At 39.6% G+C, this 17,140-nt stretch overlaps 1 protein-coding gene across 1 annotated transcript; it reads right to left on the reverse strand.

Annotated features, from left to right (window-relative positions):
* Positions 1-6,598: 6,598 nt before the first annotated feature.
* Positions 6,599-11,200, reverse strand: LOC104595931 (putative jasmonic acid carboxyl methyltransferase 2). Its single transcript, XM_088887358.1, has 4 exons — positions 10,913-11,200; positions 10,393-10,797; positions 7,358-7,633; positions 6,599-7,255 (listed from the first exon to the last, which is right to left on the reverse strand). The coding sequence occupies exons 1-4, from the start codon at positions 10,961-10,963 to the stop codon at positions 6,872-6,874; spliced, it is 1,116 nt and encodes a 371-aa protein (XP_088743484.1). The 5' UTR covers positions 10,964-11,200; the 3' UTR covers positions 6,599-6,871.
* Positions 11,201-17,140: the final 5,940 nt, after the last annotated feature.

Genomic DNA, 17,140 nt, shown 5'->3' on the forward strand with positions numbered 1-17,140 from the left:
AGCGGCTCGGTTGGAGACTCCCGCCTTGTGGTCTATGCGGAAGTCAAACCCTAGCAGTTTGCTTGCCCAGTGCTGTTGGGGTGGAGTAGTAAGCCGTTGCTCTAGAAGGTACTTGAGGCTGTAGTGATCTGTCTTGACAACGAAGGGCCTGCCCCACAAATACGGCCTCCAGTGCTGGACGGCCTTGGCCAGTTCGATCAATTCCCGAACATAGGCCAGTAGCTTGAGGTGCCGATCTTCTAGTTTGCGACTGAAGAAGGCTATGGGGTGCTCTTGCTGTTGTAGCACTGCGTCGATGCCTATGCCAGACACATCACACTCCACCGTAAATTCTTGATCAAAGTTTGGTAGTTGCAGCACGGGGGTAGTGGAGAGTGCGTCCCTTAGATTTGTGAAGGCGGTGTTAGCTGCTTCATCCCATTGAAATGCATTATTCTTCAACATCTTGGTTAATGGGGCTGCCAGGAGTCCATAGTCCCTTACAAACTTGCAGTAGTAACCCGTGAGCCCCAAGAACCCACGGAGAGCCCTAATGGTATGAGGCTTGGGCCATTCCCGAATGGCTTGAATCTCAGAATTATCTACCGAGATTCCTTTCCTGTTGACTATATGGCCTAGGTAAAGGACCTGCGGCTCTCCAAAGGAGCACTTGGTTCGTTTTAGGAAGAGCTTGTGCTGTCGTAGCAGCTCCAGAACTGTCCTTAGGTGACAAACGTGCTCGACCCACGACGTACTGTAAATTAAGATGTCGTCGAAAAATACTAGGACAAACCTGCGGAGGTGGGGCCAGAATACCTCATTCATCAGGGCCTGAAATGTAGATGGGGCATTGGTGAGACCAAAAGGCATGACCAGGAATTCAAAGTGGTCGTGATGTGTTTGGAAGGCCGTTTTCTCCACATCTTTACGGGCCATTCGGACCTGGAAGTAGCCTGACCTGAGATCCAGCTTAGAAAAGTACTAAGACCCATGGAGCTCATCTAGCAATTCGTCTACCACCGGAATCGGGAATTTGTCCTTGACGGTTCTATTGTTGAGCTCCCTATAGTCTACATAAAATCTCCAGGTGCCGTCTTGCTTTGGCACCAACAAGACTGGTGAAGAGAATGGAGAGCGGTTGGGGCGTATGATTCCCTGTTCTAGCATCTCTGTACACTGCCTCTCTATCTCGTCCTTCTGTAGGTGCGAGTAGCAGTACGGCCTCACGACAACGGGTCCTGCCCCTGGTACTAAGGGAATCCGGTGGTCACACGACCAGACAGGTGGAAGGCCCTTGGGTTCTGAGAACACGTCCAAAAAGTTGGCAAGAAGCCTCTCCATCTCTGTAGTGTGCAAGGCGTCGCCATGGAGAGTATGCACCTGCAGATTTTTTGCTCTCATCTTGGTCCCTTTCCAGGTGACCTGTTTCCCGTGTAAGTTAAACGTCATGGTCAAGGCACTGAAATCCCATAGGATAGGGCTGAGGGTGATGAGCCACTTAATTCCCAACACTATGTCGAACTCGTCTAGGGTCAGTACAAATAGGTCTGCGAGGAATGGTTCAGAATCCACTTGGATTTGGACGCTTCGGCAGATCCCTGGACTGTGTACTCTCTCTCCATTTGCTACAGCCACCTGGAGTCGCGGTTTGTCTTCCATTGGTAACTTCAGTTGGAGCGCAACCTGCTTGCTGATGAAGTTGTGGGTGCTCCCTGAGTCAACCAGAATCCGTACCTGTTTTCCTGCCAATTGGGCCTGCAACTGCATGGTTTGGGAGCTTTGGATTCCAGTGATGGCATGGAGGGAGATCTCGGGTTCTAGTGCCGCCTGTTCCTCTTCTTCCTCCTCTAGCTCGTCTACTAGAAGGTAGAATAGTCGCTTGCAACGGTGGTTAGCTGAGTACAACTCATCACAGTTGAAGCATTGGCCCTTGGCTCGGCGCTCGGCCGTCTCGGCCCTGGATAAGCGTCTGATGGGAGGCGCTGTCATGCTGCTCCCCATGCTAGTTGCAGATCGGGTAGTGTTGCTGGTGAAGGGGCGTTGTTCCCGATTGGCAGCCATCGACGGCCCTCCTGTAGTATACCTTGGGTTCGTCCAAGTCGTTGCGGGACGCCCCATGCTAGACGGCCCTCGGCTGATCTGCAGCTTGCGCTCGAAGGCTCGGGCCAGATTCATTGCTGTGACTAAGTTGGGTGGGCTCTGCATCTCCACATCAACTCTCAGAGATTCAGATAGGCCGGTTGTAAACATATCCACCTGTTGGTCTGGCCGAACTGAAGAGGCTATGGCGAGAAGGGTCTGAAACTGCCGTTGATACTCCACGACAGTACTGGTATGCTTGAGGTTAATGAGCTCCCCCAAGGGGTTGCTTGTTAGTGGGGGTCCGAACCGAAGGAGGCAATACGATTTGAACTGGTCCCAACTAAGGCCTGGTTCTTCTTACTCCACTCGGTAGAACCAGAGCTATGCTTCATCGATCAAGTGGAATGTTGCCAAGCTAACCTTGTCCTTCTCTTCCGTGCGCTGATTACGGAAGAATTGCTCGCAGTGGTACAACCATCCAAGTGGGTCACCGCTGCCACTGTATGAGGAGAACTCCAGACGACTGTATTTGGGTATGACTGCTGCTGTTGGGGTGTCGTTCTGTCGTTCATCGGATCCCTCTGCCCGATCTGGGCGACGACTGTTGTGGGTGGCTGCCCCTTCGGGGCTCCTTTCCCTTTTGGAGAAGTATAACTCCAGTAGACGCCGGAGTTCCCTGACGTCCTCTTTAACTTTTCTTACCTCCGCGTGATTTTCCACGAGACGGTGTTCCAGCTCGTGAACCTTGGATGATAGTTGCTCCATGTCACCCATGACGCTTGGCTCTGATACCAAAATGTTATGGGCCCGGGTGTAGGATCTCGTCACGGGGCGGTTTGTGGGGGAAACTCCTTGCCTTCCCTTGCCCTTCCCTTTGCGAGTTGACCCTATGGTGGCAAACTGAGGGGGGTGATTTGTTCAAGAGACCACCCGAACTCTCCTCACTCTTTTTTTGACTGGAAAACTGAATGCTTTATTCCAATTCGTGGCTCCTTAAATAGGAGATTACAAAAGGAAATTCCTAATTAAACTCAAACTCCAACTTGAACTCAAACTACTAATAACCTACTCCTAATGGTAACATAATTCTTACTTAAGATAGGGATAAGGATAAGATAAGATAAGGGATAAGAGATAAGGAAGGCTGAAGGCAAGTTATCTTGACGTGTCCAGATAAGGGTGGGCCCACCCCTATGAGCTGTCGTGTAGGCCCCGCCTTACTGCTGTTGCCAGGTGTGTACGCACGGCTCGTGGTGCTACCTCTGCTGCTGTCGTGTGGTGCAACTGCGGGTGGTAAGCCACTGACTTTTGCCAACTGTGTTTCATTGCTCTCGTTGGATTACTTTTTAAGACAAATTATTGTCTTTTACTGCATTCATTAAGCATACTTACTCCATTTTATGTCTAATTTGGGCTACTTTTTCTCTAATAAAATTTCCCCACGTCAATGATTTACTCCTCCGACTTTCTTTTTAGCAACCCAATGCAATGCAAAGATAAGAGAAAATTTCTTGGTTATTTAAAGAATGAAATGACGTTAATTGTGTGGGGGCGGAGATGCCCCACCGACTTTCTTTTACTGCACTCATTAAAGAATGAATGAAATAACTCGCACTTTGCCCGCCCGCACGCGAGAAAGCCCCACCGCGTGCATTGTGTGGGGCGGAGATGCAAACTGGTTGATATGGACTGTTATGTGATGGATGGGGCAGTCTGCAGGAGTGTCAGATGTGGAAGGGGTGGGGGCCACAAAGATCTTTCGGCTTTATATGAAATAGGTGGATTCGTCCATTCGTGTGGGAAACCGGAAACAGGGAAAGCTCTTTACTTGATCCAATTGCCAATTGGACCGTGGTTTTTCTCAACTAGTACTTAGCTTTCGTATGTTTGAGCATTTTCTTTTACTTGTGAATGAAGCCATGAAGGGGTGTTCCATTTTCAAGCTAAGAAACATAATTAAATGCCAACAAAGAATGGGAGAAGTACCAATCAGCCCAGATCAGAATTTTCTGGCCCTATATTCTCTAAGTACAGAGGAAATGCATTCTGACCGTGAATTAATGTCAAATTTACGGTTAGGATGTGATTTATAAGGGGCAGAAGTAAGGAGGGCTGGAATTCAGAATTGTGCATCGTGCAATTTTATACTTCTCCCTAATAATTGTGTGGGTCAAACAAAATACAGTCGTTTTCATGATTAGAGGGTCGGCGCTGAAGACGTCGTAAACAAGTTCAGAACTAGATTTTGAGCCATGATGCGTTTCTGTATTTTAAAGGGAAATCAAGATTAGTAATTTGATTAAATTGATTAAGTTTGGCTTCCATCAAGAAAAATGATGACTCGTTTTCCTATAGTCGTTCTTGTAGGTTTGTCGAATTTAAAAGATTCAAAGAGCTTTCTAGGGATAATATAAAAAGACATTATTGTCCTTGTTTCAGGCTTTTGAGTCCTAACCAGAGTTGATACCTGCGTTGTTTTGTTCAATTAATATAGGGAAAATGACCAATCGTCCCAGAAAATCATTCTTAGTGATGTTTGTATGATTTTTCAGAGTTTTTTATTATCAAAATTATGAATTCGATTATAATATCGAAAAAACATCATATAAAAAATAACACTTACAACCAATCAACTGGCATAATAAAAATAAGAACCAATCAAATAGATTTTCATCAAAATCCATGGGAATGTAATGAGTCAAAGCCTTTATAATATCATGTCTTTTCAATTTGGCAAGCCTTTGAGAAGATCTTGTAACTCTAACGTTCAAAAAACGTATTGAGCTTTTGACATAAGATTTGGGCAGCTTAAAGACTGTTTGGTAGATGTGCATTTTTTCTACGTCGTTCTAGGTCTTTCCGTGCAAGATTAAAACACAAAAGACGTGAAAACCTTCATTTGGAGCTTCTTGAAATCAGCCCAAAATAGTCGTCTTGCGTCTTTTCAACATCTTGTCTTTTGGCGGCTAGATTTTCCGTATGTTAAACGAAAATAGACCGATTTTCAATCTTCCCGACTTGTAAACAACCAAAAGACCGTACAGAAAGATGCGTTAAACTTGTCAGTAGACCTGTTCATGGGTTGGACTTTGGGCCTGATTTTACATAGTGTTGGGCTCGGGCTTCGGACTGGGCCCACTAAAATTTTGATAAAAGTCAAACCCGAGCCCGGCCCAGCCCGACCCATGAACATTCTGATTGTTAGGGATTGAACCAGGATCGCCTGCGTGACATAAGAAGCTAAGCCTGTGCAAATGCAAAGTGATAAAATAATAAAGAAATATAACTAATTAATTTATTACTTTATTTAATAAAAAATGTAATCATATTATTATTACGTGTTTCTACTCTTCATCTTAACATGTCTTTCATAAAAAGGTAGTTTTGTCTTCTCAAGCCCATAGTTCTGTATGCCTTATTATTATTGATTTTTGTTTGTAATATATATGACTTGCTAATTGATTTTACCCATAAGACATCTCTTCCCCTTTCTAAGTGTAAGCTTAGGTGTCTTATACCTACGGACTACATACATGAATATGCAAAAGATAAAGTATTGGCTTGGGTATAATATAAGTTCAAATAAAGTCTATTCCTGCCAGGATTGGTAAACGTCCAAACATATGATAACCCTGTCAACTCCCATCAAGATTGATCATGGCAAAGCCTGAATCACATCCCTGATATCTGCATCAATGGCTCTTACAGCTGCATAAGTTTTCCCAAATGCAATAACAGGGCAAAAGCAATGGATGTAGGTACTAGATTCATTTGTACCAGCTAAGACACTTCCGATAAACAAAAGGTGGAGGGTAGGTAAACAATGGAAGTGAAAGCGACTGGGGTTGTTAAACATTTTCATTTTTTTTTAAAGTTATTCCTTAACAATTGGAAATACATTTCTCGCCAACTATCTGTTCGATCCTTGTTATTTATTATTTGATTATTTAGTCTTTGACAGGAACATTCTTTTTAAACATTTAATGGCTGCAAATTGTTTCCGATTATATCCAAATTTAAATTCGATCCGATTTGATCTGATTTAAATATGTATGGTCATATGTACGTACTAGATTCAAGTTTTATATAAGTAATTTTCTATTCATTTTGTTCGTACAATATAATATCAAAGTCATTTTTAACTCATTTTATTATTAATATATAATATTTTGATTATTTTTTAGTCTAATTTATTTAAATTTTTTAATAATCAATTATAATCCGAATTTGATTGGAATCTACTACATCTCTCAAAAGTACGTGATCCATTCCAATGTTAAAGGTTTTAGATCTATCAATATTAAAGATTTAGATACCAGAAAAAACTTGTAACCATTCAACCGGAATCTTAAGAGCGCCAACTGCCAATCAATCAGTTGGTATTCATCAAAATTGAGGTTTTGGTCAGTCAAAATTCTTATGATATTATACCTTTCCAGCATCATAGATTTTTATACTTCAAAAGAGAGATATAAACAAGATGGTATTATTTTTATGCTAATACGTTCTATAAGAATTAAAAAAAAATGCTACGGTATCATCACAAATCAACCTTCTTAGAAATTACATTAACTAAAAATTTAGAACATTACATATAGGATCATAATTAAAGTGGAAGTTGCAAATTAAAGGAAATAAACTAATTAAAGCACCATATAGCTAGGTTTTTATTTGGCCAGAGTTTTATTATTCCTTCAACCATCGAATCCAAAGAAAGTAGCCAGGAAGGAAAATCAAGAGTACTGAGATATTATTGAAACAACTACCCAGCACTAGCAGGAGAGAATTTTTGGTATACAATATACCAGCTTTATTCCTTGATCATGGAAACCACCAGATTAACGTACTTGCTTTCCTCTCTTCCCAGGTACTCGGCAACCTTCTCCATGTATCTCTGAAACAAATCATCAAGCATCTCTTCTCCAAAGTGATTCAGGATCATTGGTTCGGCCACTGCTCTTATCATCTTTGTCACGTTCTGTGCGCTTTTGAATTTATCATAAACAAGCAGCTGGTCTTTATTTTTATTAATGCCATCATCCTCCGTTAATGTGGGGTCCCAACTGAGTTTAAATATCTCCATCCGGTCGAGCTTAAATGATCCTTCCATCTGGATTAGGTCCTTTATTTCATGGGTGGAAGGAGTGTAATAGGGAAGATTGAATGAATCCAATTTTGCCTCTTCAATAAGCCCCTGGATTAATTGAACAAAACAACGCAGAGAGCCAGAGAGAAAAGATGGGACAGATGAGCTTAATTAGTTAGGAAGAAATTAAAAGAAGTTAATGAAGTGTACCTCCAAGACCATGTCACTGAGTGACATTGACAATAGCTCCCAAGTGGTGCAATTCTCTTTGTTCCACGGATCAATACATGTTCTGCCCATAACTGTTAGGACCATGCGTCCTCCGGGAACCATCTCTTGGGAACGTAGCTTGAGAAATAGTGAGAAGTCCCTTTGGAACTGCTCCTTGTATGCATTGAGCACATTAGGAGGACTTGACTCTACAATGTAAATGTTCCCTTTGTTCAGGGCTACGCCTGTTTCACTGTCGTCAAGACCCGGAGGGACCTAATTACATTTCATTTTGGTTGGTTGTTAGCCCTGATCACCTTTGTGTTCATATATACATATAATATAATAATGCATGGGCTTAATCTTAAGATCAAATTTCACAACTGTACTGCAACGGAATAGATTAATTGTTAATTTATTATTATTGGTGGTGATAACGACGAGATGGTTTTTTTTTTTTTTTTCCCGAAGCCTAATTAATTAGGCAAATTCATTAAACTGGGCTCAACAAGCAATAATCCAAAAATACAATCACTAAGGAGGTCAGGGCAACCGGACCAAGTCTGGGTCCTTGCAACACGTAAACCAAACTTCGCCAAGTGAGACTAGCTGCCTTATTGGCAGTTCTGGGAACAAAGCTCACTGAGCCATCGTCTATTCCTTATGGCCAGACTTTGTCCCAATTCAAATCTAATTCCATTGAGTTCGATTATGATACCGAAAAGATATAATATCTGAAAAATTTATGATCAGTCAACTGAAATCATAAACGTGATAGTCAATTAAATATTATTTATCAAAATTCATAAATAAATTTTAATTAATCAAAATTCTTTTCATACCATATCTTTTCTGCATTATTGATTTTCAATATCTGTTACCCCAAATACATTAAATTAAGAGTGGATTGGACTGAATTAGAAAGATTATTAGACTTAACCTAAGAATTACCGCCTCCTATATTTTTGTACCAATTAAAGAGCAGATTGGAACAATCTGCCACAAGCTTGTGCAAAAGGGGATGCATCAAAATGTGTTAAGGCCCAGTTCAACCACCTTAGCATCTTAATAATCTAATTAATGATTTCTAAATATGCATAATCATTAATTAACAAACAAATGCTGCTGCTCACGACTTTTTCTCCAAGTTGGTGCAGTAGGCAGTTGACCCGGAACTTCGTTGATGATATGGGACTAATAATTAATATAATATAATATTCATGTTTAGAGGATCAGCTTAAACAGATAATCACATTAGCGGCCGTCAAGAAAAGTTTTAGTCAGAAATGGAGACCGGATCTGCTCGCGCCTCACACAAACATCTTATTATGCATTGGAAATATCTCTTGCATTTATTAGTAATAATTCATAGGAGATGTTCCCAATGTATGGTGGATGTGCCTGTGAGGTGCTCATTTATGAGGAACAGATATCATCATCAAGAAAATCAGCCCCCTACAAGATTGCCCCCAATAATGTCGCAGGGCACATTTCTACCGTGTATTAGAAACATTTCTGAATGATGACATCATTATTTTTGGTATTATCTTAGGGAGATATTACCAATACACAGCAGAGACATGCTGTCATGCTGTGGGACATTGAAAGGGGCTGATTTGATCTCCAAGAGATGCCACAAATATCTATGACACGAAAGATCATTATAGTTGTCACTGATTTTCAGCATAGGCAAATGAGTATTGTTTAAGTGTGGAAGTGGTAAAACGGGCTATGCTGGGCCGGCATTACACAGCTCATGTGCGACTCGCACTTTGTGCGGGCCATGCCTCCCCCATGGGATATTTTGGGGGTTGGCCTGTGTGGGCCCGTGCTGTGCCATGGGCCAAGTTAGTCTGTGGGCTGAGCCTTGGGCTAAGATAGGCTGTGGACTGAGCCAAAGTTATGAAAGCTACGACTGGTCCGTGGGTTGGGACAATCGTGCCATGTAATATTGGTCTACGGATCTGAAACCTCTGATCCAGCACGACCCACACAATTGTGCTATGCTTGGCACGACCCATGTGCTGTTGTGCTGGGCTGCTGGCAGCACAATCTGATTTACACCTCTAAGATCAAATTCCGTGTGCTCCAGGTTGGAGGGGCTTATGGGTCCGGGGATGACTACCGCTATAGTGGCCCTATAAGCCAAAGAAAACTGCAGATTCAGATGTCTTGCAAAATAAAGGTTGTGTATAAAAATGATGATCTGGCTTGATGAGAATTTGCATGCTTTTGGGTTGTAAATTGCAATACAGTAATGCTTTTATTAGCATAAATGTGATACCAAAGTAGATGCTAGCGAGTTCTTGAAAGCAAACTTTCATGGGTAGAAGTGAAGGTAACAAGCTCAGAGGAAGAATCGGATTATATCCTTAGATTTCTGTATCTTGCACAGAATTAAGAATTGAATTGGTTCTAGCCAAATTTGATTAAGATTTAAACTGATTATTGAGTTGATAATATATAAAAGTTTTTTAGTTTCTTTTGTAATATTTATTTTATTTAATGTTTAAAATGATAAATTTGATAGATAATATATAAGATATATAAATTTGGTTTAAAACACTTGATTTATAAACATATAAACAATTTACCATTTTAATGTCATTTTTATTAAGATTATATTATAAAAAATTGAGTTAATTTTAATTTGTTATTAACATAGACTTAATTATCCCTATTAATAATAAGAACAGTTTTGAGTCTATGATTTTATTTTGATTAATAATTGATTCGGGACTAATACACTATCTTATCAAGCCCAACCCATTGACATCTCTAGTTAGTTTCGTAGTTTCACCATTTCTTACAATTCACAGTCTATGACCATAAGGCTATGTTTGATTTGAAGGAAAAGATAGGGAAATGAAAAAAAATGTAGGGAAATCTATACCAACATAAGAGTTTGGCAAAAGTTTTAGTGCTGCCACGTAACTAACCTGACACAACCTTCTTCTCTGGCCGAATTTAAGACCGGCAGTTCACCGGTGAAGTTTTCATTACCAATAAGAAAGAAAGAAGATAAGCTTAATTACCTGAGAAAGCCAATGGACTCCATAAGAAGAGTGAACAAAGTACAGAGATGTGGTTGGGAAGAGTCTCTCGTAGAAAGAGCCCGGAGTTCCGACGATGAAATATCCCTTGAACTCAGGACCTTTCTCTCTCTTAAGTTTGTCATAAAACGCAGGCAAAGACCTGAAAATGGTGTTGAAGTCATTCCCAGGAAGGTCGTTTAAGAACACTTGGACTTCTGGCGATGGACGACTCAAGCGGCGGCATGTGTTGTTGATGGTATTTATAATCTCTGACACCACCAACAATGTGTTGGGCCCTGAAGAGCAACCTAAGTCTGCAATTGCCACACATGGTGGGAAGCTGGTGCTATAGAGATCTTGTATGCTGTCTTTTATTATGGGTTTCGCTTTCCATATGGCCGTTTTCTACAGGAACGACGAAACAGACCAGATTATTAGATCATCTGAGATGTGTGAGCGAGCGAGAGAGAGCAGAGAGAGAGAGAGAGAGGGAGAGAGAGAGGGAGAGAGAGAGAGAGACCTGAAGTGATGAGTTATTGGCATAGCTCGTTTCTCCTTCTCTTGCTATCATGTGGAGAACTTGTTGCACTTCCAATGGATGCTTTTGTTTCTCTGCTTCGACTTATTTCATCGAAGTTGGAAACCATTCATCACTTAAAAGAATTTGATCAACACGACAGGGGAAATAAAATAGGGTAAATTACAGGAACCTCGCTCCACTGCATTTTGGAGTTTGACCGTAATGATGGTATAGAAGAGTAGAGTATACGATAGGAAGTAGGAGAGAGAATGCTAATAGCTTTCCTATTTTTTATTTTTTGTTGCTCTTTGCAACACAAGAGGTTGTATTTATAGTAGCTAGAGTGAGTGGTTGCAAGTAAACCCATTTTACATTTGTAGTTAATATTATTCGCTCTAGATCCTTCTTTTAATGAAGGAATTTTGGCCACACAAATTTACCTGCTTCTTAAGTATAACTAGGAAGTTATAGAGTAAAGCATTCTAGAAATGTGTAGCAACTTCTAATACTCCTCCTTGGTGCACATTTCAATAACTCCAATCATGTCTCGTAATAGTTTGAACTTGCCTTTTAGTAGTACCTTTGTGAACATGTTTGCTAATTGCTCTTCAGTCTTGCAGTGTTTGAGTTCTATTTCTTTGTTTGCTTAAACTTCTTTGATGAAGTGATACTTGATGTCTATATGCTTCGTTCTACTGTGAAATACAGGATTCTTTGCCATTGCTATAGCTGATCTGCTATCATAGTAGATTTCTTGTAGCTTCCACTTGTGGTTCTCCCATGTCTTCAAGTATTCTTTTTAGTCAAATAGCTTGGCTTATTGTCATTGCTGCTGCAATATACTTTGCTTCAACTGATAATTGCGCAACTGTTGCTTGTTTCTTTGATGCCCAAGAAAATATCCCTGATCCAATTGTGAAAGCATATACTGACGTGCTTTTCATGTCGTCTATTGATTCTGCTCAGTCACTATCTGTGTAGCCAATTAGTTTTGAGTCATGCGTGACTCCGTACCATATTCTGTAGTTCATTGTTCCTTGCAAGTATCTAAGTACTCTCTTAGTTGCTCCATAGTGAACTTGACTTGGACTCTGCATGAATCTTGATAGCAGACTAACTGCATACATGATGTCTAGTCTTGTAACTGTTAAATAGAGTAAGCTTCCAATTAAACTTCAAAATTGTGATTCATCTGCTTTTGGTGAGCCGTCTTCTTTCTTGAATGCTTTATTGTTGTCTAATGGAATTGATATTGTCTTGCAGCCTTCCATTTTGAATTTCTTCAAGGGAGTCTCTGTATACTTCTTTTGTGAGATGAAGATCCCATCTTCTTGAGTTATTTCGATCCTGAGAAAGTAGTGCATTAAACCCAAATCGATCATTTCGAAAGTCTTCATCATGTCTTCTTTAAATTTCTTGATCATCTTCTCATTATTTCTTGTGTAAATGAGATCATCGACATATAAAGAGACAATAAGTGTGTCATTTGTACCTTGAGTCTTGATGTAGAGTGTTGGCTCACTTTTGCTCCTCCTGAATCCTTGCTCAGTGAAGTAGCTGTCGATTCTAATGTACCAGGCTCGCAGAGCTTGATTTACGCCATATAATGCTTTCTTTAATCTGAGAACTTTATCTTCTTGTCCTTGCACCACGAACCCTTGAGGTTGCTCCACATAGATTTCTTCATTAAGCTAGCCATTGAGGAATGCTAACTTCACATCTAGTTGGAAAATCTTCCATTTCTTCTGTGCAGCTAGTGCAATCAATGCTTGATTGTGTCAAGGCGTACAACTGGAGCAAATGTCTCATTGTAGTCGACGCCATATTGTTGTGAGTATCCTTTGGCAACTAACCTTGCTTTATGCTTCTGGATTGAGCCATCTGAGTTAAGCTTTGTCTTGTAAACCCACTTAACTCCTATAGTGTCTTTGTCTTGTGGACGATCTACAAGCTCCCATGTCTCGTTTTTCTTGATCATCTTTATCTCTTCATCCATAGCTATTCTCCATACTTCTTTCTTAAAAGCTTCTTCAAAGTTTTCTGGCTCCATAAGCATCAAGTTGCATGTCTCGTATATCTCTATTAAGGATTTAGTTCGTCTTGGTGGCGAGTCTGGAGGAGATTCTATGGCTTGTACTGGTTCTAATTTTGTTGTTGATTGAGTTGGCGATCCAGTTTGATTGTGGCCTTCTTCAATTTCTTGTCTTGGTAATAGGGGCATGTTGATACTCTTTCTTTCAACTTCTTCTGTCTCCCAATTGTATGCAACGTCTTCGTCGAATCTTACGTCTCGGCTGATTATGAGCTTCTTTGTTCTTAAGCTATTGACTCGATAGCCTTTTGATTGATTGCTATAGCCTAAGAAGATTCCTTTCTCAGTCTTCTCATCCAGCTTGCCTTTTTTCTCTTGTGGAATGTGAGTGTAGCATATGCAGCCAAAAACTCTGAGATGCTTTGCTGATGGCTCTTGTCCACTCCAAGCTTTGATCGGTGTCTTATCTTGCACAACTTTGGTTGGACATCTGTTGAGCAAGTAGACTGCAGTGCTTACTGCCTCTGCCCAAAAAGTTTTTGGAAGACCTTTATCCATGAGCATGGCTCTTGCTGTCTCCATAACTGTTCTGTTTTTTCTTTCGGATACTTCATTTTGTTCTAGTGCATATCCGACTGTGAGTTGATGCTCCATGCCTTCATCTTCACTGAACTTGTTGAATTCATTAGAAGTGTATTCTTTGCCTCTGTCACTTCTTATCGTCTTGATGTTGTGACCACTTTGCTTCTCGACACGGGTTTTGAATTTCTTAAAAATATCGAAGACGCGATTTATCTCGCAAAAAGTAAACCCATGTCATTTTAGTATAGTCATCGATGAAGAGAATGAAGTACCTGTTTTGATCATTTGATGGAGTACACATTGGACCGCAAATGTCTGTATGGATTAACTCTAGTGGCTATTTGGCTCTCCAAGCTTTTCCGGATGGGAAAGGTTGTCGATGTTGTTTCCCGAGCATACACCCTTCGCAGACATTGTTGAGCTCCTTGATTGCTGGTAGGTCTCACATCATGTTCTTCTGCTAAAGGATCTTTAACCCATGGAAATTGAAATGTCCAAACCTTCTATGCCATAGCCACGACTCATCCACTTGCGCTTGCATTGCTACATTGCTTGCGTATCTCCATTGTATGGGAAAACATCTATTTTCTTTCATTTTTATTTTTGCAATTTCAAGGGATTTGTCTTGCTTGTCGTAGATTGTGCAAGAATTTTCCTCAAAATGTAAAGAGTATCATTTCTCCATCATTTGACCTACACTGAGTAGGTTTTGATCAATGTTGGGGACCAAGAGTACATCATTGATGTATCTCTTGCCTTGTCTGGTGTCAATGACAATGGTGCCTTTGCCCGTTGCTTCCATGAAGTCACCATTACCAATTTTGACTTTTGTCTTGACTTTATCAAGACTATAAAAGATGCTTTCATTTTTTGTCATGTGGTTACTACACCCACTGTCTGGATACGAAGTATCATTCTTTTCTTCTAATGCAGCTTGGCAGACGTAGAAGAGATTATTCTCATCATTTTTCTCTTCTGAAAAGTTAACTTGATGGGATTTCTTCAAACGACAAGTTTTTTCAACGTGCTCTAACTTTTTACAATTTTGGCACTGGGGTTTTTCTTTAAACCAACAATCTTCTCCAAGTGGTTTTTTCTTTTACAAATACCACATGGAGGATATTTGTCGTTATTTTTTTTGTTTTCCTTGATAGTTCTTGTTTTTAAGATTTTCTTGTGACTTTCTCCCATAAGCTTTTGAGTTATGAAACCGCGAATTAATTTTAGACTGAAAGGCATTTTCAGTCGAATTTTCATTCTGCCTATCTCGCCTATTTTCATGTGCTTCGAGAGAGCCCATTAATTCAGTTGGTGATAAAGTTTCTAAATCCTTTGTTTCTTCTATCACAGAAATTATTGCATCATATTTTTCTGTACAAGAAATTAGTATTTTTTCGACTATTTTCTTGTCAGAAATAATTTCCCCATAGGCTCTCATTTGATTTACTACTTCTTTTATTCTAGAATATTAATCTTTTGCGGTCTCATTATCCTTCATCTTAAGATTTTCAAAATCTCTTCTAAGCTTCTGTAGTTTAACAGTGCGTACCTTGATAGTTCCTTGGAACTCCTCCTGCAACGTGTTCCATGCTTCTTTTGTTGTTGACGCGCCCATAATTCGTGGAAATATATCGTCTGCCATTGCTTGTTGCAAGCAAAATAACGCTTGAGAATCTTTTTGTTGATTCTCTTCTTGGACCTTCTTTTGATTTGCTGAGAGAGTAGAAGTGTCTTCAGGAATACTGAATCCTTCTTCAACAATTTTCCATAGATTTTGTGATCGAAAATAGGTCCTCATTTTGATGGACGAAAAATCATACTTTTCTCCATGGAAAATTGGAAGAGAAAGAGAAGAGTGGTTGGAATCGGTATTCATAATGAGTAAGAAGGATTACGCCTAGTGTTGATCAAACAAAGCTCTGATACCACTGGTGGTATAGAAGAGTAGAGTATATGATAGGAAGTAGGAGAGAGAATGCTAGCAGCTTTTCTATTTTTTTTTTTTGTTTCTCTCATACACATATTTGCAATACAAGAGGTTATATTTACAGTAGCTAGAGTCAGTGGTTGCAAGGTAAACCGACTTTACATTTGTGGTTAATATTATTTGCTATAGATCCTTCTTTTACTGAAGGAATTTTGGCCACACAAATTTACTTGCTTCTTAAGTATAACTAGGAAGTTCTAGAGTAAAGTATTCTAGAAATGTGTAGCAACTTCTAATACCTAATTATAAGTGATGGATGCTTATAGATCAAAATTTAGTTAACTAATTAAGTTAATAATGTAATAAAAATTATAGATAAAAATAATACAAGTTTTTATTTAAGAATAAAGTTAATACAAATGAATACATGTTTATTAATAAAACGAAAAAAAGAAAATTTTAGTTTCAAAATTAAATTTTTAATTTGATATTCATTTAAGTTTCATTTTAAAAAATAAAATGATATTACAAGTTTGTCGATAAATTAAAAAATTGCTAGTTTTTGACTTAATTATTATTAATTTATAATGATCTAATCCCATTTAAAAAAACAAAAATTAATACTAAATCAAAATTTAGTAAAAATTAAAACAATTTAACAAAAAAAATAAAAACTAATACAATTAGGAATGTCACAATGCTCCTTATTGGGGCGCAACTTGGATAGGTTGGGTTGGGTTGGGTTGAAACTTCGAGCTCAAACTTGGCCCAACTCAAGGTTAAGTCCAAGTTTACCAACCTAGGCCCAACCTAGGCTTAACCTAACACATCTTGGCCTGGGCTTGTGCGTGTTGAGCTTTGTAGCCAAATTTTTAAGTTGAATAAATTCATAATTTGTAATAGATATATGTATATCATAAAATATTGGATAGATTCAAAATGGATTGGGTTTGGCTCAGGCTACCCAAAACCTCAACCAAAGCCCAACATGTTTAGGTTAAGCTTGAGTTTTTTGGTCCAAGCCTAACTTGAAGTTCGAAAACTCAAGCTTAACCTATGCAAAAACTTTAGTTGAAGTGGATTGGGTTCAAGTTAGGCCGACCAAAATTACACCTCTAACTCCTTTTGTCAAATTCTTTTAACAAAGCTCGTAGTGATGTCCCTGTGACGCAGCGTGGAAGCAATGAAAACCGGGCTGGCTATGCAAGCACCGGGCGAACACCAGCTTCTAGTGAAGCTAAACGAAAATCTCTAGAGGAGAGAGAAAAGGTGGCGAAAAACTGAAGTTGTCTATTAGCTTGGAAAATAACAATATTTATAATACATCTGGAAAATGTAGAATAACTAGGAAAGAAAAATAGTGATAGATCTCAAACATCTAATCTTCTAGCTAGGTTCGAACTCTTCTTTGATCTTGTCTTGATCTCCACCGTTCGATCTCCCTGGGTGCATGAGTTATCCTGTCTTCTTGGAATTACCTTGGATCTTGAACTTCCTTGAATCTTGGATCTTGATGTATCTTGAATTCATGAATTATCTTGGATTCTTGAATTCTTGATTTATCTTGAATTCTTGAATTATCTTGCTTCCTATGAACTGCCGCCCATATGGTGAGATGGGTCTCCATGATGGGATGGGCTTCCATCATTCTTCCCCATTTAGAAAGAACTCGAACCCGAGTCGTGAC

The sequence above is a fragment of the Nelumbo nucifera genome, chromosome 5, assembly GCF_055504915.1.
Source record: "Nelumbo nucifera cultivar China Antique chromosome 5, China Antique-T2T, whole genome shotgun sequence".
Classification (NCBI taxonomy): Eukaryota; Viridiplantae; Streptophyta; class Magnoliopsida; order Proteales; family Nelumbonaceae; genus Nelumbo; species Nelumbo nucifera.

What these genes read in the sequence shown, in the direction of transcription:
- LOC104595931 (XM_088887358.1), bottom strand. Translation starts at nt 10,963, where the DNA reads ATGATAGCAAGAGAAGGAGAAACGAGCTATGCCAATAACTCATCACTT. An exon ending in CCAATAACTCATCACTTCAG is followed by an intron (nt 10,798 to 10,912) that starts GTCTCTCTCTCT and finishes TCGTTCCTGTAG; the next exon opens with AAAACGGCCATATGGAAAGC. An exon ending in TCAGTGACATGGTCTTGGAG is followed by an intron (nt 7,256 to 7,357) that starts GTACACTTCATT and finishes CAATTAATCCAG; the next exon opens with GGGCTTATTGAAGAGGCAAA.